The sequence below is a fragment of the Pristiophorus japonicus genome, unplaced genomic scaffold, assembly GCF_044704955.1.
Source record: "Pristiophorus japonicus isolate sPriJap1 unplaced genomic scaffold, sPriJap1.hap1 HAP1_SCAFFOLD_94, whole genome shotgun sequence".
NCBI classification, from domain to species: domain Eukaryota; kingdom Metazoa; phylum Chordata; class Chondrichthyes; family Pristiophoridae; genus Pristiophorus; species Pristiophorus japonicus.
The window spans coordinates 1,446,571-1,471,070 of NW_027254868.1; the positions used below are offsets into that span (position 1 = coordinate 1,446,571).

General features: G+C 45.5%; 1 protein-coding gene across 1 annotated transcript in view; it reads right to left on the bottom strand.

Moving 5' to 3' along the window:
* The window catches only part of LOC139257944 (zinc finger protein 850-like), a gene marked incomplete at its 5' end in the record, with an annotated part of 812,458 nt that extends 798,013 nt beyond the window's left edge, over window positions 1-14,445 (bottom strand). The window contains one exon of the mRNA XM_070874689.1: window positions 14,096-14,445. Within this exon, the coding sequence (XP_070730790.1) occupies window positions 14,096-14,445 (350 nt within the window). The remainder of the gene's footprint in view (window positions 1-14,095) is intronic.
* Window positions 14,446-24,500: the final 10,055 nt, after the last annotated feature.

Below are 24,500 nucleotides of genomic sequence, written 5' to 3' on the forward strand. Positions count from 1 at the left end.
CCTTAATACAGGATAACTAAAACCTAAAAACAGCATCCTCATAGCCAGGCACCGGTTCTACACTTACTGGCGACTTTAAGGCCAAGACATTGCTAAGTATGTTGCAGATTTAAGAAGATCACCATGTGATTTTGCCGACCACCTTAACGAAGCACTAAGGGAAATATTTGTTCGTGGAATCGGCCACAAGGGCCTCCTCCACACACTGCTCTCTACGGACATCACAGTCACCCAGCAGAGTGCAATTAAATTGAGCCAGGCCCGCGTGATTTCAGTCGGCGACTCCAAGCGAATAATGACCCACACCCAGAACTCTAAACTAACGAATGGCTACTTCTAAAGGCAGACATGCTGCCCTGAGTCCCGGAGCCCTGAGTCCACCACATGGGGCAAATCGGCTCGCCCCATGCTGGCGCTGTGGAGGAAACCACAGGTCCCAGCAGTGCCGCTACAAAGACTATAGATGCAAAGGCTGCAAAGCGAAAGGGCACATTCAGAGAATGTACAGAAAAAGCTTTACTCACCACGTCGCTGAAGAATTGTCTGATCACCTGGGCTCCGACATAGATGAAGACGAAGCTACTCAACCCCTAATGTAACGTTGAATTGTGATGCCGGAGTAACTGATGAGAAAATGTAATGACTGCTTGTGTAAGTGAAGTTGAGAACAAGTTTGTAACGCTTAATGTTGATGACAGAAATTTAAAAATGCCAAATGCAACCATGTATGGAGAGACCACGATACAAGAAATTGATGTAAATGCTGTAAGTGATAATTTAAAGAGAGAAAGCAGTGTAGATTGGACTATGTATGATTGGAGCCAATGTGTCATGTACACAAAAAGTATACTGTTAAAGGATACCGGGTTCAACAGGGACAATGTTTATGCCAGAGGTATCCCCCAGTGGGAGACCCCCAGGTCCAGCGGGCTCCCTGACCATGTAGCCTGGACTTTTGGGACAAATGTGATGCCCACGGAAGGGCTTACACACACACAGTGGGTACAGACCCACTGCAGGGACAGGGACAGCGGTCAATGGGCAGCACAGGCACCAATATTGGCAACCTGCCCCAGATCGACCCTGCACCACCTGGCGACCAGGTCCAACACCAGGAGCGAGAGGCCAGTACCCTCCAGCTTTCCTGCCGGACCCTGGAATGACCAGACATTCATCACAAACGGAGGACAAGGAGTCCACACAGCCCTGTGGCCCTGCCCACCACCATCATCATCGCCAGTCCCTCGAATCCAGGATAACTTGCTTCCGCATCAAAAAGTTGACAGGTGTTTCAATGAAGCACCTAAAATTCCAGGTCCGAACTAAACCTTGAAATTTGGACGATGCCTGTGCGTGGATTTTTTTAATGTTTGGTGGCCGTTGCACTCCAGCCACCCCACGGGCTTGAGAGAGCTAGGTCTTGGTCCAGTGTCAAGGATTAGCTGGAATCTAGTTCTGCTGCACAAATCGCAGTGTGGGCTGGTCCGTGCTGCCCCTTGGCCATCGCCTCTGCTGGGCCCCGAACTCGCGCCTCACCTGGGCCCTAATCATAATCCCTCTGCAATATACCGCCACTCCTTCGCCCCAACCTTGCCGCTCCTGCATTATCTGCCCATGCTCCAATCACCGACCTGGACATTGGTGACGTCACTCTGCACTGCCGTTGCTCTCCTGTTCCAGAACGTGCTGCTCCCAGGAGTGCTATGCCGCCACACTGCTGCTTCCGCTCCCCGGCCTGGTCCGTTCGTGCTTACAGGCCTGGGGCTGCACAGCCTACTGGGCCACGCCTCCACACTACTCCTTCCGCTCCCCGGCCTGGTCCGTTCGTGCTCACAGGCCGGGGGCTGCACAGCCTACTGGGCAACGCCTCCACACTACTCCTTCCGCTCCCCGACCTGTTCCGTTCGTGCTCGCAGGCCGGGGGCCGCTCAGCCTACTGGGCCACGCCTCCACACTGCTCCTTCCGCTCCCCAGCCTGGTCCGCTGGTGCTCGCAGACCGGGGGCTGCACAGCCTTCTGGGCCACGCCTCCACACTACTCCTTCCGCTCCCCGGCCTACACTGATGGTGTTCTCAGGCCAGGGGCCGCTCAGCCAACTGGGCCAGGCCTCCACACTGCTCCTTCCACTGCACGGCCTGCTCCGAAGGTACTCGCAGGCTGCGGGCCCCTCAGCCTGCATTAATGCATTACAGTCCGCACAACATGCACCCTCGCTGCTTATCCCTGCCCACCACCACACACTTACCCACTCTACAGAGTATGTACCCTATCCACTGCTACACTGGCACCCCCACTGAGGGATCCCACAAAAGTGACACCACATGGTCTGTGCATGAGGGGGAAATGTATGAGGCCAGCTTCATGCACAGGGATCACACCTGGCACCAACACAGCCCTCACCAAAAGCTCCCACAGCCCACTACTGATCACATCACCACCTTCACCCTGCACAGACCTTACCTGTGCACCAGAGGGTGCTGCTGCTGGAGACCTAAAGGTCACCTGAACATTGCAGTTAACCCAGTATAAAAGTGCGCTCACCTCTTGGTGTTTACTCCCTAGGAGCTGCAATAAAGGACTACAGTCTTCACAGTTTAGGTACCAGACCACTGCCTCGCCTCGTGGAGTCATTAAAAGAGTGCCTACAAACAAACAGACCAACGCAGTCTTTCCTCCTTGCTCCTTCGAAATTTACATCACATTCGTGCAACGTAAAACTGTTTATAGCAAATGGTATTTTTGTTGAGACATAGATGACCTGGAAGAGGAAACAGAGTGTAGTGAAACAAAATTTTCAGATGACATAAAGATTAGTTGGGAAGCTGGTTGTGCAGAGGACAGAGAGAGTCTGCAAAGATATTTAGATAGGTTAAACGAATGGGCCAATGTTTGGCAGATGGAATACAATGTCGGAAAATGTGAGGTCATCCACGTTGGAAAAAAAACAGTAAAAGGGAATATTATTTGAATGGGGAGAAATTACAACATGCTGCGGTGCAGAGGGACGTGGGGGGTCCTTGTGCATGAATCACAAAAAGTTAGTTTGCAGGTGCAGCAGGTAATCAGGAAGGCGAAAGGAATGTTGGCCTTCATTGCGAGAGCGATAGAGTACAAAAGCAGGGAGGTCATGCTGCAACTGTACAGGGTATTAGTGAGGCCGTACCTGGAGTTCTGCATGCAGTTTTGGTCACCTTACTTAAGGAAGGCTACAATAGCTTTGGAGTGGGTACAGAGACGATTCACTAGGCTGATTCCGGAGATGAGAGGGTTACCTTATGATGATAGATTGGGCAGACTGGGTCTTTACTCGTTGGAGTTCAAAAGGATGAGGGGTGATCTTATAGAAACATTTCAAATAATAAAAGGGATAGACAAGATCGAGGCAGAGAGGTTTGTTTCCACTAGTCGGGGAGACTAAAACTAGGGGGCACAACCTAGGGGGAGCCAATTTATAACCGAATTGAGAATGAATTTCTTCTCCCAGAGGGTTGTGAATCTCTGCCCAAGGAAGCAGTTGAGGCTCGCTCATTGAAAGTCTTCAAATCACAGATAGATAGATTTTTAACAATAAGGGAATTATGGGTTACGGGGAGCGGGCGGGTAAGTGGAGCTGAGTCCACGGCCAGATCAGCCATGATCTTGTTGAATGGCGGAGCAGGCTCGAGGGGCTAGATGGCCTACTCCTGTTCCGAATTCTTAAGTTCTTAAGTTCTTATGAAAGACATGTCCGCACAACTACAGTATTAAGTGCGGGTAGGCATCCACTTAAATCTATTTCTCCCTGTCCTTTTCTCTGGTTTGTTCACTATCGGTGCCGGGTGAACATTTCATTTGAAGTATTTGTCCTGAACTGAAGCCATTTGCCCATCTCTGAGGGACAGAATTGTTCTGTCTAACCGTTCCTGCTGATGACCATTAACGGCAACAGGCCGCCAGTTCATCGTTTATCAGCAGACCAAGAAAGATAAATAAACAGAATGATGTGCCTCATCGCCTCAGCGGCAAAGATGCAATGGAAGTTATTCCAAATAATTCGCAACCCTTGGGATTCTGTATGAATTTATTTCATTATAAATATTGGATGAAATGTTATGAAAAACAGGAAAAAAATATGAACAGCATTCGAACAGGGACCAAACCCGCTACCTTGGCACTAATAGCCCCATGCGCAAACCAACTCAGCTAAACGGTCACACCGTGTAACTAATGTGTGTTTCCGGTACACACTGGGTGATAGATTTACTGCAAAAACATTGAACACATCACATCGCGAACACATTGTTCACTGTTCATACACAAAACTGGGCAGAGTGTAATTGTAAGTAACAGAAAAAGAGCGCTGAATCTAACAGAATTCATTTTGAAAATTATCACACAACCGCTGAACAGCCTGTCCCTCAAGTATTGTCCACATATAAAACTAGCCTCTCCCCTTAAATTTGAAGAGAACACAAAATAACCAGAAATTGCCGAAACCCAAGATTTGAGATCTGCCAGGGACCTTCAGCCTAACGCTCTCCCACCTGAACTTTTTTCGGCCCGAAAGCAAATGAAGCAAAACTTTCTCACACTTTTTTGAAACAAAACCGAACCCCGGTAGGAATTGCCCCGCCCTCTCACTTGGGGGCAATGGGTCCCATACTGATCTCGGAGCTCAGGTTGTGTTCATGTAATGTATAATGATAATGAAATTCTTAACGTTCAGATTAAGTTATCATTGCCCACGGCCCAGGCACTATCTGATGCCAGTCTTGCTCACGTTGCTAAGTTCAAAATGTGTATTTTTCCACACTGGCAATGAATTGACTGATCGCCGTGCTGTGAGACGCTAGGTTTGTAAGGGTGATGCCGCGCCAGTACGTACATGGAAGCCTAATGATAATTGTCATTGTTCTCACACTGCAGTTAAATGTTGGCAAAACTTACAGTGTCAATCAATAATTCTAGTTTCATATATTGATTTAATGTTCTGCTGAAGTGTTCATAAAGATGCAACGCTCGCCAGCCTACATCTCACAGTGTTGAAAACACAGTGAAATATGCTGGTGTGCTTATTCAAATTTCAAAATATAAAATTTTCGTAAAATTCCCCCGTTATTTTGATGGCACTGATGAGTTGTGAAAGGGAGATCGGCCGAAGTCACACTGAGCCGCACTGAATTCGAGCCAAGGTGAAATTATAACAGGTTCAGTCCTTAGCAGTGAGATGCTGAAGAGAGAAAAGTATCGTGAAACAAGGAGAGAGTTAACGATACTGATGTTGAATATCCTTTAGATCAAACACTCCATGAATTCTCTGCCGGAGAATTCAGATCTGGGAGATCGCCTGTGAAACTTAAACATAGACATACAGTGAGCCAATGTGTAATACAGGAAGGGCCAGGCCAAATGAATATCTTAATGTTCAGGTTAAGTTATCACTGCCCATGGCCCAGGCATTCTCTGATTACAGTGTTGCACAAGTTACTAAGATTACAATTTTGAATGTTTCCACACTGGCAATGCATTGATTAATAGTCGTGATGTGATAAGCCAGGATGATGTGGTGCAAATAGGTACATGGAAGACTAATGATGGACATGATTAGAAACATTTACAGCATCGAGCAGCAATTCTAGTTCCATTTGTTGAGAGAGATCTCGTCATTTACTGCTGACTTTGAAATAGCAAGCACAGAAGTATTTTGTATTGTTGCAACTAATGATGCAGTGCTGAAGGTTGGGGCAGCAGCACTGTGGTGAGCTGCAAATTTGTTCATGAGCAGCCGTTTACCTTGCAGTTCAAACAGCCCAAAATACACTGTTCCCTGACCGGGAAGCAAACCCTGAGCGCGAACAGTGAAAGTGCAAATCCTAGCCACTAGACCACCAGGGAAGCTGCTGCAAGTGACTTTGCCAGCAAGCAGACAAACGCAGTCTTTCCTCCTTGCTCCTTCGAAATTCACATCACATTCGTGCTAGGTGAAACCGTTCGTAGCAAATGGCAATTTTGCTGAGAAAACGAAAGGCATGTCTGTGCAAACACAGCATTAAGTGCGGGTAGGCATCCACTGAATTCTATTTCATTCTGCCTTTTTCTCTGGGTTGTTCACTCTCGGTGCCGGGTGAACATTTCATTTGGTGTATTTGTCCTGAACTGAAACCTTTTGCTTATCTCGGGGGACAGAAGCGTTCTGTCTGTCCGTTCCTGCTGATGACCATTTACGGGAACAGGCCACCAGTTTATTCTTTATCAGCAAACCAAGAAACACATATAAACAGAAAGATGTGCAACTCCACCCCGGCGGTAAAGATGCAATGGATGTTATTCCAAATAATTCCCAACCCTTGGGATTTTGTACAGATTTGTTTAATTATAAAGATTGGATTTTAAATGTCATGAAAAACCTAAAAAAATCAATTACATTCAAATGGCCCATACAGGGATCAAACCAGCGAACTTAGCGTTAGTAGAAGCATGCTCTAACCAACTAAGCTAACTGACCACAAAGTGCACTGAATGTGTGTGAAATCCCAGCCTGACGGGATTGTGTTTCCGGCTCACACTGGGTGACAGAGTTACTGCATAAACATTGAACACGTCACATCGCTTAAAAATGTTTCACTGTTCATATTCAAAACTGGGTAGAGTGTAAATAGAAAGTAACAGAAAAAGAGCGCTTCATCTAACAAAATTCATTTTAAAAATTATCATGGAACCGCTGAACAGCCCATCCCTCAAGCACTGTCCCCATACAGAACCAGCCTCTCCCCTTAAAAAAAATAAACAAAAATTGCCAAAACCCGAAATTGATGCAGGTACTTTTTGGTCTTAAAGCTAACGCTCTCCAAACTGAGCTATATCGGCCTGCAAGGAAGTGAACCAGAATTTTCTCACACTTTTTTGAAAGAAAACCTAACCCCAGAAGGAATTGTCTCGCCCACTCAGTCCACACTTCTGGGCGATGGGTCACAAACAGATCTCGGAGATCAGATTGTATTAAGGTAATGTATAATGATAATGAAAATCTAAACTCTCAAATTAAGTTGTCACTGTCCACGGCCCAGGCACTTTCTGATTCCAGTCTTGCCCACCTTGCTAAGTTCAAATTGTGCATGTTTGCACACTGGCTATGAATTACCTGATAGCTGTGCTGTGATGGGCTAGGTTTGTTTGGGTGATGCAGAGCCAAAACGTGCATTGAAGCATAATGATAATTATGATTGTTCTCACACTGCAGTTAAATGTTGGCAAAACTTGCAGTGTCAATTAGCAATTCTAGTTCCATCTGTTGATTTAATGTTCTGCTGAAATGTTCATTAAGATACAAAGCTTGCACACCAGGCTAGTGTTATGAAGTATTCATAAAGATACAAAGTTTGTACACCAGGCTAGATCTCACTGTGTCGAAGACACAGTGAATTACATCAAACTGCATGATTTCAGAGCTGGGAAATCGCCTGCGAATCCGAAACATAGGCACACAGTGAGCCAATGCGAAATACAGGAGGGGCCCAGGCCTGATGAATATCTTAATGCTCAGGATAGGTTATCACTGACCATGGCCCAAGCGCTCTCTGATTACAGTCTTGCACACGTTGCTAAGTTTAAAATGTTGCATTTTTCACACTGGCAGTGCATTGACTGATAGTCATGCTGTGATAAGTAAGGGTGTAGCGCAAAAAGGTACATGGATGCCTCATGATAACCATGATTGATCTGACACTTGCAGTTAAATGTTTGCAACATTAACAGTATCAATCGGCAGTTCTAGTTCCATATGTTGAGAGAAGTCTAGTCATTTACTGCTGACTTTAAAACAACAGGCATAGAAGTGTATTTTGTACCACGGCAACGAATGATGCGCTGTTCATGGCTGGGGCAAGCTGTAAATTGGTTCAGGGGCGGCCAATTACCTTGCATTTCAAACATCCCAAAATACACTGAGTCGCACTGACCCCGAGCCAAGGTGAAATTATATTAAGTTCACTCTTTAGCAGCGAGAAGCTGCATAGAGATAACAGTCGCAAATCAAGGAGAGATTTTCTGATGCTGATGTTGAATCTCATTTATATTAGACACTCCATGAAGTCTTTGCTGGGGGATTCAGAGCTGAAGAATCGCCTAATAAAGCAGCTTAAACATGTGAAACTACAACCTCAGTCTCTGCTCCCTGTCTGTCATTGCAGAGAGGAAGCTATTGGCTCTGCCCCAGGGGCTCAGCTTGTGTGGAGAGTTTGCACATCTCACCCGGTGTGGTGCTGAGCTCCACACAACGGAATGCGATCAGGTTCCTTCCTCCGCCTTCCACATCTTAATTTATTGCACATGGTGTGGTACTGAGCCCTACATAGAGCAGGGAAAGCCCAGGCTCCATCCCCACCTGTGATATATTACTCTATCACCCAGTGTGGTACTGAGCCTCACACAGAGCAGGGAAAGCCTAGGCTCCATCCCCACCTGTGGTATGTTACTGTATCACCCAGTGTGGTACTGAGACCCACACAGAGCAGGGAAAGCCCAGGCTCCATCCCCACCTGTGGTATGTTACTCTATCACCCAGTGTGGTACTGAGACCCACACAGAGCAGGGGAAGCCCAGACTCCATTCCCACCTGTGGTATGTTACTCTATCACCCAGTGTGGTACTGAGCCTCTCACAGAGCAGGGAAAGCCCAGACTCCATCCCCACCTGTGGTATGTTACTGCATCCCACCCAGTGTGGTACTGAGCCTCACACAGAGCAGGGAAAGCCCAGTCTCCATCCCCACTTGTGGTATGATACTCTATCTCACCCAGTGTGGTACTGAGCCCCACACAGAGCAGAGAAAGCCCAGACTCACTCCCCACCTGTGCTTTGTTACTCTATCACCCAGTGTGGTACTGAGACCCATACAGAGCAGGGAAAGCCCAGACTCCATTCCCACCTGTGATATGTTACTCCATCACCCAGTGTGGTACTGAGACCCACACAGACCAGGATGGGTAGAGGCTCCATTACAAACCTGTGGTACGTTGTTTCACTTTGCATGCTGCTGACCCCCATATAGAGCAGAAAGAGCAGGGTCCCATCATTTGCCTCGGCTCTAGAGTGCCTGGTTCCCAGGGCATGCAGTGAAACAACCACGTGTATATCTGATCCCTACATTGAAGAATACTATAGCAGAAGAACTCGTGGAAAGATTCCCAAAGTTGTGAGAAACCAAGATACCATGTTAATTGGTTGCTGAACCATGCTAATAGCTGGACGCGGGTTTTCTGATCAATTTGTTTAACGTGTTTTTTTTTATCAACATTTGCATGTTCCCACAATGAATACTACATTCTTTAATTGGAATAACTGAACAGAGAGTGGACAGTTGTTAGCTTGCTCACTGTGATCTGAAGTTTTGGCTCGATAACCTCATATGTTGTTGCCAAAAATTCAGCACATCTCTGTAGTGCAATCGGGTAGCACGTTCTTCTATTAAGCGACTGATTGGTGGTTCGAGATCAGCGAGGGATGGTGATTATACTTCCTGGTCTTCAATATCTGTGGATTGGATGCATGAAAATGGGGAAAACACTGCCAGATGAAATTCAACTCGCAAAGTGTGAAATCCTCCATTTGGATCAGAGAAAGCCACTTTGTAGCACCGATGGTGATCACAGGCTGGGGGCCGCTCAGACTGCTGGGCCAGGCCTGCTCCTTCTGCTCCCCGACCTGCTCCAATGGTTGAACAGCCCCCAGACTTCGAACCTTAAAAGATGTATGTGCTAGAATGCTCAAATCTCTCCCTGTCTCCACCTTCTTTAGTGCTTATCACTGATGCATGAATGACTGTTGAGCATTTACCTTAGCGACGTGCATAACAGTGCACTTACCTAAGTTACACACCATTTCCCAGTCATGAGACCAATCTCCTAAAACAGTAAGATCTGCCTGAAGCAGATGGGCCCCTAAGACTCGCACAAATCTTGATATCCTTATGCAAATTTATAGATTGTGCCCCCATCACCTACAACCATATCATTAATAAAAATAGTAAAGAGCAACATATCCCACACCAACTCCTGAGGGAGCTCACTGCTGACCGGTATCCAAACCAACCCACTCCATCCATAACAGCTTGCTGCCTACGCACTGCCAGCCCACTCCCAATCCAGCTCATTATATTATGACTAATAGCAGGAAAAAAATGTAAAAGACTGGTTAAAGTAAATGTTGATCCCTTTGAGGATGAGACTGGGGAATTAATAGTGGGGTACAGGGAAATGGCAGAGACTTTGAACAAATATTTTGTATCAGTCTTCATGGTAGAGGATGCGAAAAACATCCAAATGGTAGATACTCAAGAAGCTATAGAGAGGGAGGAACTAAAAACTATCACTATCGCTAAAGAAGTAGTATTTGGTAAAATAATGGGACTAAAGTGAACAGGTTCCCTGGACCAATGGCTTACGTCCTAGGGTCTGCAGAGATAATGGCTGTATTGGTTGTAATCTACCAAAATTCATTGGATTCTAGTGAGGTCCCAGGAGATTGGAAAACCACAAATGTAACAATATTTAAAAAAGGAGGGAGACAGAAAATAGCCTAACTTCTGTCATTGGGAAAAAGCTTGAGTCCATTTTTAAGGAAGCACTTTCAGGACATTTGGAAAAGTATAATACAGATAAGCAGAGTCAGTATGGTTTTAAAAAAGAGAAATCATGTTTGACAAATTTGCTGGAGTTCTTTGAGGAAGTAATGTGCAAGGTGGATAAGGGGGAACCAATGAATGTGGTGTATTTGGTTTTCCAGCAGGTACGCAATAAGGTGCCACATAACAGGTTACTGCACAAGAAAAAATTTCATGGGGTTGAGGGTAATATATTAGCATGGATAGAGGATGGGCTAACTAACAATTAAAAACCAATGCATATAAAGTGGCCAAGGTTAGTGGGAAACTAGAAGATTGGGAGAATTTTAAACGACAGCAAAGAATGACTAAGAAAGCAATAAAGAAAGGATAGATTATGAAAGTAAACTTGTGCAAAACATAAAAACAGATAGTAAAAGCTTTTATCGATATATAAAACGGAGAAGAGTGACTAAAGTAAATGTTGGTCCCTTAGAAGATGTGAAGGGGGATTTAATAATGTGAAATGTGGAAATGGCTGAGACCTTAAACAATTCTTTTGCTTCGGTTTTCAAAGTGGAAGACACAAAAACCATGCCGAAAATTGCTGGTCACAGGAATGTGGGAAGGGTGGACCTTGAGATAATCACTATCACTCGGGAGGTAGTGGTGGACAGGCTATTGGGACTCAAGGTAGACAAGTCCCCAGATCCTGATGAAATGCATCCCAGGGTATTAAAAGAGAAGAAGGAAGTTATAGCAGATGCCTTCGTTATAATCTACCAAAATTCTCTGGGCTCTGGGGAGGTACCATCAGATTGGAAAGCAGCTAATGTAATGCCTCTGTTTAAAAAAGGGGGCAGACAAAAGTCAGGTAACTATAGGCCAGTTAGTTTAACATCTGTAGTGAGGAAAATGCTTGAAGCTATCATTAAGGAAGAAATAGCGAGACATCGAGATAGGAATAGTGCAATCAAGCAGACGCAGCATGGATTCATGAAGGGGAAATCATGTTTAATAATTTGCTTGAATTCTTTGAGGATATAACGAGCATGGTGGATAGAGGTGTACCGATGGATGTGGTGTATTTGGATTTCCAAAAGGCATTCGATAAGGTGCCACACAAAATATTGCTGCAGAAGATAAAGGTATGCGGAGTCAGAGGAAATGTTTTAGCATGGATAGAAAATTGGCAAACTAACAGAAAGCAGAGAGTCGGGATAAATGGGTCCTTTTCAGGGTGGCAATCGGTGGTTAGTGGTGTGCAACAGGGATCAGTGCTGGGACTACAAGTGTTTACAATATACACAGATGACCTGGAAGACGGGACAGAGTGTAGTGTAACAAAATTTGCAGATGACACAAAGATTAGTGGGAAAGCGGGTTGTGTAGAAGACACAGAGAGGCTGCAAAGAGATTCAGATAGGTTAAGCGAATAGGCGAAGCTTTGGCAGATGGAATACAATGTCGCAAAATGTGAGGTCATCCACCTTGGAAAAAAAAACAGTAAAAGGGAATATTATTTGAATGGGGAGAAATTACAACATGCTGCAGCACAGAGGGACCTGGGGGTCCACATGCATGAATCTCAAAAAGTTAGTTTGCAGGTGCAGCAGGGAATCAGGAAGGTGAATGGAATGTTGGCCTTCATTGCGAGAGGGATGGAGTAAAAAAGCAGGGAGGTCCTGCCGCAACTGTACAGGGTATTGGTGAGCCGCACCTTGAGTACTGCGTGCAGTTTTGGTCAGCTTACTTATGGAAGAATTTGTTAGCTTTGGAGAGGGTACAGAGACGATTCACTAAGCTGATTCCAGAGATGAGGGGGTAACCTTATGATGATAGATTGAGTAGACTGGGTCTTTACTCGTTGGAGTTCAGAAGGATGAGGGGTGATCTTATAGAAATATTTAAAATAATGAAAGGGATAGACAAAATAGAGGCAGAGAGGTTGTTTCCACTGGTCGGGGAGACTAGAACTAGGGGGCACAACCTCAAAATACGGGGGAGCCAATTTAAAACTGATTTGTGAAGGAATTTCTTCTCCCAGAGGGTTGCGAATCTGGAATTCTCTGCCCAAGGAAGCAGTTGAGACTAGCTCATTGAATATATTCAAATCACAAATAGATAGATTTTTAACCAATAAGGGAATTAAGGTTATGGGAAGCGGGCGGGTAAGTGGAGCTGAGTCCACGGCCAGATCAGCCATGATCTTGTTGAATGGCAAAGCAGGCTCGAGGGGCTGTTCCTAATTCTCATGCTCTTATGTTCTAACAGAAGACAGAGTCGGGATAAATGGGTCAGTTTCCGGTTGTCAAATGGCAACTAGTTGGGGGTCATAGGGATTACTGCTGGGGCTGCAACTATTTACAATCTATATTGATGACTTGGATGAAGGGAACGAGTGTAATGTTTCCAAGTTTGCTGATGATACAAAGATGGGTGTGAAAGCACATTGTGTGGAGGACATAAATAATCTGCAACGGTATGCAAACAGGCTAATTGAGTGGACCAATTGAGTGTAATGTGGGAAAGTGTGAGGTTATCCACTTTGGTAGAAAAAATAAAAATACAGTTTATTATTTAAATGGAGAGATATTACAAAATGCTGCAGTACAGAGGGACCTGGAGGTCCTTGTGCATGAAACACAAAAAGTCAGGTACAGTAAATAATTATGAAGGCAAAGAAATGTTGGCCTTTATTGCAAGGAGGATGGAGTATAAAGGCAGGGAAGTCCTGCTATGATTGTACAGAATATTGGTGAGACCACACCTGGAGTACGGCGTACAATTTTGATCTCCTTATTTAAGGAGTGATATACTTGCATTGGAGACAGTTCAGAGAATCTTCACTAGTTTAATTTCTGAGATGACGGAGTTGACTTCAGAAGATAGGCTGAGCCTGTACTCATAGGAGTTTAGAAGTATGAGAGAAGATCTTATTGAACCATATGATACTGAGGCGGCTCAACAAGGTAGATGTAGAGAGGATGTTTCCACTCGTGGGGAATCTGGAACTAGGGGGCATAGTTTAAAATAACGGGTAGCCGATGTAGAACTGAGATGAAGAGAATTTTCTTCTCTTGGAGTGTCGTAAAACTTTGGAGTTTCCTACCCCAGAGAGCTGTGGAGCCAGGGTCATTGAAAATATTTAAAGTGGAGATAGCCAGACTTTAGAGCGATAATGGACTGAAGGGTTATGGTGATCAGTAGGGAAGTGGAGCTATGCCAAGATCAGATCAGCTATGATCTTATTATACGGCAGAACAGGTTCGAGTGGACAATGGCCTACCCCTGCTCCTATTTCTTATGTTTTTTAAAGGACGAAGTATGGATGCAAACACAATCTGCGTTATTTTTTCATCTGACCATTTTCCCGTTGATTATTTTGACAAATATCCCGAATATTAAACTCCAGTCCAGTTATAGGGGTAATCAGTATCAGCAGAATGAAAGGCCAACTGTCAGAATGGACACGATTCAGTCTGGAATAACAGCGAATCCAAACCCTGGAGTCACTTGTGAACTCGCTGGTGTGTCAGCAGGTTGGATGATGTAGTGAATCCCTTCCCACACTCAGAGCAGATGAATGGCCTCTCCCTGGTGTGAACTCGCTGGTGCATCAGCAGGTGGGATGACCGAATGAATCCCTTCCCACACTCGAAGCAGGTGAACAGCCTCTCCCCAGTGTGAACTCGCTGGTGTGTTAGCAGGTGGGATGACCGAGTGAATGCTTTCCCACACTCGAAGCAGATGAATGGCCTCTCCCCAGTGTGAACTCGCTGGTGAGCTACAAGGTGGGAGGACTGTGTGAAACCCTTCCCACAGTCAGAGCAGGTGAACGGCCTCTCCCCTGTGTGAACTCGCTGATGTCTCAGCAGCTGGGATGATGTAGTGAATCCCTCCACACTCAGAGCAGCTGAATGGCCTCTCCCCAGTATGAACTCGCTGGTGAGTTAGAAGATGGGATGACTGAGTGAATCCCTGACCACATTCAGAGCAGGTGAATGGCTTCTCCGCTGTGTGAACTCGCTGGTGTTTCAACAGGTTGGAATGGGCAGTGAATCCCTTCCCACAATCAGAGCAGATGAACGGCCTCTCTCCAGTGTGGCAGCGCCGATGAACTTCCAGATTAGATGGGTAATTGAATCCCTTCCCACAGTCCTCACGTTCCCACGGTTTATCTGTGGTGGGGGTGTCCTTGTGTCTCTCCAGTTTGGACGATCAGTTGAAGCTTGGTCCACACAGAGAATACCTGTACGGGTTCTCCCCGCTGTCAATGGTGTGATGTTTTGTCAGTCTGTGTAACTGGTTAAAGCTCTTTCCACAGTCAGTGCACTGGAACACTCTCACTCGGGTGTGTGTGTCTCTTGCTTTTCCAGTATAACTGATGTTTGAAACCTGTTCCCACAGACAGAACAGACAAACTTTTCTCCTTCCACATTGAAACGCCGATGATACTCAGGTCCTGAGGAATCGAGTGATTCCGTCAGATCTTGATGTGATGTTTGGTTTGAGTTCCCAGCCTTCAAATCCTGCCCCTCGAGTAACCTGGAAAAGGAGTTTACAAAAATCATTACTGCAAGAACAGGACAGAAATTCTGAACAGACAATTCTAGATTCTAGAGAACATTCTTTCCTCTCTTGTTCCAGAAAGCAGTAAATCCCCACTCCATACTCTCTTCCCCATTCCTGTCGTGAAATTAAGCTTGTCATCTGCTCCCAATTTTCATCACCATCTCTGGCTGGATTCAGTTCTACACTCACTGGTTCCCCTCCCCTGAAGGTACTGACTCTGGCTGGGTTCAGTTCTACACTCACTGGTTCCCCTCCCCTGAAGGTACTGACTCTGGCTGGGTTCAGTTCTACACTCACTGGTTCTCCTCTCCTTTAGGTGCTGACTCTGGCTGGGTTCAGTTCTACACCTACTGGTTCCCCTCCCCTAAAGGTGCTGACTCTGGCAGGGTTCAGTTCTACACTCACTGGTTCCCCTCTCCTGAAGTTGCTGACTCTGGCTGGGTTCAGATCTCCACTCACTGGTTCCCCTCCCCTGAAGGTACTGACTCTGGCTGGGTTCAGTTCTACACTCACTGGTTCCCCTCTCCTGAAGGTGCTGACTCTGGCTGGGTTCAGTTCTCCACTCACTGTTTCCCCTCCCCTGAATGTGCTGACTCTGGCTGGGTTCAGTTCTACACTCACTGGTTCCCCTCACCTGAATGTGCTGACTCTGGCTGGGTACAGTTCTACACTCACTGGTTCCCCTCCCCTGAAGGTGCTGACTCTGGCTGGGTACAGTTCTACACTCACTGGATCCCCTCCCCTAAAAGTGCTGACTCTGGCTGGGTTCAGTTCTACATTCACTGGATCACCTCCCCTAAAGGTGCTGACTCTGGCTGGGTTCATAGAAACACAGAAAATATGTGCAGGAGTAGGCCATTCGGCCCTTCGAGCCTGCACCACCATTCAATAAGATCATGGCTGATTATTCACCTCAGTATCCATTTCCTGCTTTCTCTCCATACCCCTTGATCCCTTTAGCAATAAGGGCCATATCCTACTCCCTCTTGAATATATCTAATGACCTGGCATCAACAACTCTCTGCAGAAGAGAATGCCACAGTTTCACAACTCTTAGTGAAGAAGTTTCTCCTCAACTAATTGCTAAATGGCCTAACCCTTATCCTTAGGCGGTGTCCCCTGGTTCTGGAACTCCCAAATATCGGGAACATTCTTCCCGCATCTAACCAGTCCAGTCGTGTCAGAATGTTATATGTTTCTATCAGATCCCCTCTCATTCTTCTAAACTCCAGTGAATACAGGCCCAGTTGATCCAAACTCTCCTCATATGTCAGTCCTGCCATCCCTGGCATCAGTCTAGTGAACCTTCGCTGCACTCCCTCAATAGCAAGAATGTCCTTCCTCAGATTAGGAGAGCAAAACTGAACACAATATTCCAGGTGAGGTCTCAGCAAGACTCTGTACAACTGCAGTAAGACCTCCCTGGTCCTATACTCAAATCCCCTAGCTATGAAGGCCAACATGCCTTTTGCCTTCTTCACCAACTGCGCCAAACTGTATGCCAACCTGCAATGCCTGAAGTACCATGCCACCCAGTTCTCGTTGCACCTCCCCTTTTCCTAATTTGCCGCCGTTCAGTTAATATTCCGCCTTCATGTTTTTGCCACCGAATTGGATAAGCTCACATTTAACCACATTATACAGCATCTGCCATGCACTTGCCCATTCACCTAACCTGTCCAAGTCAACCTGCAGCCTCTTCGCATCCTCCTCACAGCTCACACAACCACCCAGCTTTAGTGCCATATGCAAATTTGGAGATATTACTCTCGATTCCTTCCTCTTAATCATTGATGTATATTGTAAATAGCTGGGGTCCCAGCACTGAGCCCTGCGGCACCTAACTAGTCTCTGCCTGCCATTCTGAAATGACCCATTTATCCTGACTCTCTGCTTCCTGTCTGCCAACCAGTTCTCTGTCCACGTCAAACCATTACCCCCAAAACCATGTTCTACACTCACTGGTCCGGTGATATTGTTTCTGTCACTCAATGGGACAATGGGGCAGTTTCAAATTGCTTGGTTAGGGTAGACTAGATATTTTATGACACTATCACTCACTTTCTGGTACTGTGTGTTACTGTGTGATTGACAGGTGTGTATAGGACAGACACTGTCACTCACTCTCTGGTACTGTGTGTCAGTGTGTGATTGACAGGTGTGTATCGGACAGACACTGTCACTCACTTTCAGGTACTGGGTGTCAGTGTGTGATTGACAGGTGTGTATAGGACAGGCACTGTCACTCACTCTCTGCTCCTGTGTGTCAGTGTGAGATTGACAGGTGTGTATAGGACAGACACTGTCATTCACTCTCTGCTCCTGTGTGTCAGTGTGTGATTGACAGATGTGTATAGGACAGACACTGTCACTTACTCTCTGGTACTGTGTGTCAGTGTGTGATTGACAGGTGTGTATAGGACAGACACTATCACTCACTTTCTGGTACTGTGTGTCAGTGTGTGATTGACATGTGTGTACAGGACAGACACTGTCACTCACTCTCTGGTACTGTGTGTCAGTGTGTGATTGACAGTTGTGTACAACAAATAGCTGCCACTCACTCTCTGCTCCTGTGTGTCAGTGTGAGATTGACAGGTGTGTATAGGACAGAAACTGTCACTCACTCTCTGCTCCTGTGTGCCAGTCTGGAATTGACAGTTGTGTACAACAAATAGCTGCCACTCACTCTCTGGTCATACATATCAGTTTAGGTATTGTTGTTGACTATAGGATAGATAGTGTACCTGTCACTCTCTGTTACTGTGTGGCAGTGTTTGATTGTCAGTGGAATGCAAAATGCAGATACTTTAACTCCCATTCTGCAATACAGATTGACCAAACTGATAAATATATTATTTTTCCAAAAACGACCGATGTTTTACTCTCTGAAAAAATGCGTCAGTGTGGGATAGAGGGAGAATATACGAAAGACCCTGTCACTCACTCTCTGGTACTGTGTGTCAGTGTGTGATTGACAGGTGTGTATAGGACAGACACTGCCACTCACACTCTGGTACTGTGTGTCAGTGTGAGATTGACTGCTGAACATGGGATGGACGCTGTACATTTCATTCTGTGATATTGCTATCCATTGGATAGAAACATAGAAACATAGAAACATAGAAAATAGATGCAGGTGTAAGCCATTTGGCCCTTCGAGCCTGCACCGCAATTCAATGGGTTCATGGCTGAACATTCAACTTCAGTACCCCATTCCTGCTTTCTCGCCATACCCCTTGATCCCCCTAATAGGAAGGACTACATCTAACTCCTTTTTGAATGTATTTAGTGAATTGGCCTCAACTACTTTCTGTGGTAGAGAATTCCACAGGTTCACCACTCTCTGGGTGAAGACGTTTCTCCTCATCTCGGTCCTAAATGGCTTACCCCTTATCGTTAGACTGTGACCCCTGGTTCTGGACGTCCCCAACATTGGGAACATTCTTCCTGCATTTAACCTGTCTAAAACTGTCAGAATTATAAATGTTTCTATGAGATCCCCTCTCATTCGTCTGAACTCCAGTGAATACAAGCCCAGTTGATCCAGTCTTTCTTGTGATGTCAGTCCTGCCATCCCGGGAATCAGTCTGGTGAACCTTCGCTGCACTCCCTCAATAAAAAGAATGTCCTTTCTCAAGTTAGGAGACCTAAACTGTACACAATACTCCAGGTGTGGCCTCACCAAGGCACTGTACAACTGTAGTAAAACCTCCCTGCCCCTGTACTCAAATCCCCTCGCTAAGAAGGCCAACTTGTCATTTCCTTTCTTAACCGCCTGCAGTACCTGCATGCCATCCTTCAATGACTGATGTACCATGACACCCAGGTCTCGTTGCACCTCCGCTTTTCTGACTCTGTCAACATTCAGATATCTTGGTTGACATAGGACAGGGATTGCCTCTCTCAATCTCTGGTACAGTGAGGCAGAGTTGGATTGACAGTTGAGTTTTTTTTTACAGACACTGCTCCTCTTTTTCGCACATTCTACGTGACAAATTCTGTTGACCAGCTCAGTGTTGGAGAGATAGTGCCTCTCTCATTCTCTGACACTATGTGACAGGTGAGTGTTGGATAGATACTGCCTCTCTCATTCTCTGACATTATGTGACAGGTCAGTGATGGAGAGATACAGCCTCTCTTATTCTCTGACACTATGTGACAGGTGAGTGTTGGATAGATACTGCCTCTCTCCTTCTCTGACACTATGTGACAGGTGAGTGTTGGATAGATACTGTCTCTCTCATTCTCTGACACTATGTGACAGGTGAGTGTTGGATAGATACTGCATCTCTCATTCTCTGACACTATGTGACAGGTGAGTGTTCGATAGATACTGCCTCTCTCATTCTCTGACACTATGTGACAGGTGAGTGTTGGATAAATACTGCGTCTCTCATTCTCTGACACAATGTGACAGGTGAGTGTTGGATAGATACTGCCTCTCTCATTCTCTTACACTATGTGACAGGTAAGTGTTGGATAGATACTGCCTCTCTCATTCTCTGACACTATGAGACATGTGAGTGTTGGAAAGATACTGTCTCTGTCATTCTTTCACAATATGTGACAGGTGAGTGTTGGATAGATTAGTGCATCTCTCATTCACTGACACCATCGCATAGGTAAGTGTTGAATAGATACTGCCTCTCTCATTCTCTGACACTAAGTGACAGGTAAGTGTGAAATAGATACTGTCCCTCTTACTCTCTGACATGATGTGACAGGTCAGTGTTGGATAGATTCTGCCTCTCTCATTCTCTGACACTATGTGACAGGTGACTGTAGGATAGATACTGCCTCTCTCATTCTTTCACACTTTGTGACAGCTAAGTTTTGGATAGATACTGCCTCTCTAATTCTATGATACCACGTGACAGATGAGTGATGGAAGATACTGCCTCTCTCATTCTCTGATACAGTGTGACAGGTGAGTGGAGGGTAGATAGTGCCTCTCACGTTCTCTGACACTGTGTGACAGGTGAGTGTTGGATAGATACTGCCTCTCTCATTTCCTGAGACTATGTGACAGGTGGGTGCTGGATAGATACTGCCTCTCTCATTCTCTGATACTATGTGACAGGTGAGTGTTGAATAGATACTGCCTCTGTCATTCTCTGACACTTTGTGACAGGTGAGTGCTGGATAGATACTGCCACTCTCATTCTCTGACACTCTGTGACAGTTAAGTGTTGAATAGATACTGCCTCTGTCATTCGCTGATGCTATGTGACAGGTGAGTGTTGGATAGATGCTGCCTCGCTAATTCTATGTGACTATGTGACAGGTGAGTGTTGGATAGATACTGTCTCTCTCATTCTCTGACACTATGTGACAGGTGAGTGATGGATAGATTAGTGCATCGCTCATTCTCTGACACTATCTCACAGGTAAGTGTTGGATGGATACTGCCTCTCACATTCTCTGACACTATGTGACAGGTGAGTGTTGGATAGATACTGCCTCTCTCATTCTCTGACACTCTGTGGTAGGTGAGTGTTGGATAGTTACTGCCTCTCTCATTCTCTGAGACTATGTGACAGGTGAGTGTTGGATAGTTACTGCCTCTCTCATTCTCTGACACGAAGTGACAGGTGAGTGTTGGACAGATACTGACTATCTCATTCTCTGAGACTATGTGACAGGTGAGTGTTGGATAGATACTGCCTCTCTCATTCTCTGACACTATGTGACAGGTGAGTGTTGGATAGAAACTGCCTCTCTCATTCTCTGAGACAGTGCAACAGGTAAGTGTTGGATAGATACTGCCTCTCTCATTCTCTGACACTATGTGACAGGGGAGTGTTGGATAGATACTGCCTCTCTCATTCTCTGACACTATGTTACAGGTGAGTGTTGGATAGATACTGCCTCTCTCATCTCTGACACTATGTGACAGGTGAGTGTTGGATAGATATTGCCTCTCTCATTCTCTGAAATTATGAGACAGGTGAGTGTTGGATAGACACTGCCTCTCTCATTCTCTGACACTATGTGACAGGTGAGTGTTGGATAGATACTGCCTCTCTCATTCTCTGATACTATGTGACAGGTGAGTGTTGATAGATACTGCCTCTCTCATTCTCTGACAATATGTGACAGGTGAGTGTTGGATAGATACTGCCTCTGCCATTCTCTGACACTATGTGACAGGTAAGTGTTGGATAGATACTGCCTCTGTCATTCTCTGACATTATGTGACAGGTGAGTGTTGGATAGAACTGCCTCTCTCATTCTCTGACACTATGTGACAGGTGAGTGTTGGATAGACACTGCCTCTCTCATTCTCTGAGACTATGTGACAGGTGAGTGTTGGATAGATACTGCCTCTCTCATTCTCTGATACTATGTAACAGGGACGTTTTGGATAGATACTGCCTCTCTCATTCTCTGATACTATGTGACAGGTGAGTGTTGGAGAGATACTGCCACTCTCATTTTCTGACACTATGTGACAGTTGAGTGTTGGATAGATACTGCCTCTCTCATTCTCTGAGACAGTGTGACAGGTAAGTGTTGGATAGATACTGCCTCTCCCATTCTCTGACACTATGTGACAGGTGAGTGTTGGATAGATACTGTCTATCTCATTCTCTGACACGATGTGACAGGTGAGTGTTGGATAGATACTGCCTCTGTCATTCTCTGACACTATGTGACAGTTGAGTGTTGGATAGAACTGCCTCTCTCATTCTCTGACACTATGTGACAGGTGAGTGTTGGATGGACACTGCCTCTGTCATTCTCTGACACTATGTAACAGGTAAGTTTTGGATAGATACTGCCTCTCTCATTCTCTGACACTATGTGACAGGTGAGTGTTGGATAGATTAGTGCATCGCTCATTCTCTGACACTTTGTGACAGGTGAGTGTTGGATAGATACAGCTTCTCTCATTCTCTGACACTCTGTGACAGGTAAGTGTTGGATAGATACTGCCTCTGTCATTCTCTGATACTATGTGACAGGTGATTGTTGGATAGATACTGCCTCTCTCATTCTCTGACACTATGTGACAGGTGAGTCTTGGATAGATTAGTGCATCGCTCATTTTCTGTGACTATGTGACAGGTGATTGTTGGATAGATACTGTCTCTCTAATTCTCTGACACTATGTCACAGGTGAGTGTTGGATAGATTAGTGCATCGCTCATTCTCTGACACTATCTCACAGGTAAGTGTTGGATGGATACTGCCTCTCATATTCTCTGACACTATGTGACAGGTGAGTGTTGGATAGATACTGCCTCTCTCATTCTCTGACACTCTGTGGTAGGTGAGTGTTGGATAGTTACTACCTCTCTCATTCTCTGAGACTATGTGACAGGTGAGTGTTGGATAGTTACTGCCTCTGTCATTCTCTGACACGAAGTGACAGCTAAGTGTTGGATAGATACTGCCTCTCTCATTCTCTGACACGAAGTGACAGGTGAGTGTTGGCCAGATACTGACTATCTCATTCTCTGAAACTATGTGACAGGTGAGTGTTGGATAGATACTGCCTCTCTCATTCTCTGACACTATGTGACAGGTGAGTGTTGGATAGATACTGCCTCTCTCATTCTCTGACACTATGTGACAGGTGACTGTAGGATAGCTACTGCCTCTCCCATTCTCTGACACTATGTGACAGGTGAGTGTTGGATAGATACTGACTCTCTCATTCTCTGACACGAAGTGACAGGTGAGTGTTGGCCAGATACTGACTATCTCATTCTCTGAAACTATGTGACAGGTGAGTGTTGGATAGATACTGCCTCTCTCATTCTCTGACACTATGTGACAGGTGAGTGTTGCATAGATACTGCCTCTCTCATTCTCTGACACTATGTGACAGGTGAGTGTTGGATAGATACTGCATCTCTCATTCTCTGACACTATGTGACAGGTGAGTGTTGGATAGATACTGCCTCTCTCATTCTCTTACACTATGTGAAAGGTGAGTGTTGGATAAATACTGCGTCTCTCATTCTCTGACACAATGTGACAGGTGAGTGTTGGATAGATACTGCCTCTCTCATTCTCTTACACTATGTGACAGGTAAGTGTTGGATAGATACTGCCTCTCTCATTCTCTGACACTATGAGACATGTGAGTGTTGGATAGATACTGTCTCTGTCATTCTTTCACACTATGTGACACGTGAGTGTTGGATAGATTAGTGCATCTCTCAATCACTGACACCATCGCACAGGTAAGTGTTGAATAGATACTGCCTCTCTCATTCTCTGACACTAAGTGACAGGTAAGTGTGATATAGATACTGTCCCTCTTACTCTCTGACATGATGTGACAGGTCAGTGTTGGATAGATTCTGCCTTTCTCATTCTCTGACACTATGTGACAGGTGACTGTAGGATAGATACTGCCTCTCTCATTCTTTCACACTTTGTGAAAGCTAAGTTTTGGATAGATACTGCCTCTCTAATTCTATGATACCACGTGACAGATGAGTGATGGAAGATACTGCCTCTCTCATTCTCTGATACAGTGTGACAGGTGAATGGAGGGTAGATAGTGCCTCTCACGTTCTCTGACACTGTGTGACAGGTGAGTGTTGGATAGATACTGCCTCTCTCATTTCCTGAGACTATGTGACAGGTGGGTGCTGGATAGATACTGCCTCTCTCATTCTCTGATACTATGTGACAGGTGAGTGTTGAATAGATGCTGCCTCTGTCATTCTCTGACACTTTGTGACAGGTGAGTGCTGGATAGATACAGCCTCTCTCATTCTCTGACACTCTGTGACATTTAAGTGTTGAATAGATACTGCCTCTGTCATTCTCTGATGCTATGTGACAGGTGAGTGTTGGATAGATATTGCCTCGCTCATTCTATGTGACTATGTGACAGGTGAGTGTTGGATAGATACTGTCTCTCTCATTCTCTGACACTATGTGACAGGTGAGTGAAGGATAGATTAGTGCATCGCTCATTCTCTGACACTATCTCACAGGTAAGTGTTGGATGGATACTGTCTCTCACAATCTCTGACACTATGTGACAGGTGAGTGTTGGATAGATACTGCCTCTCTCATTCTCTGACACTCTGTGGTAGGTGAGTGTTGGATAGTTACTGCCTCTCTCATTCTCTGAGACTATGTGACAGGTGAGTGTTGGATAGTTACTGCCTCTCTCATTCTCTGACACGAAGTGACAGGTGAGTGTTGGGCAGATACTGACTATCTCATTCTCTGAGACTATGTGACAGGTGAGTGTTGGATAGATACTGCCTCTCTCATTCTCTGACACTATGTGACAGGTGAGTGTTGGATAGAAACTGCCTCTCTCATTCTCTGAGACAGTGTAACAGGTAAGTGTTGGATAGATACTGCCTCTGTC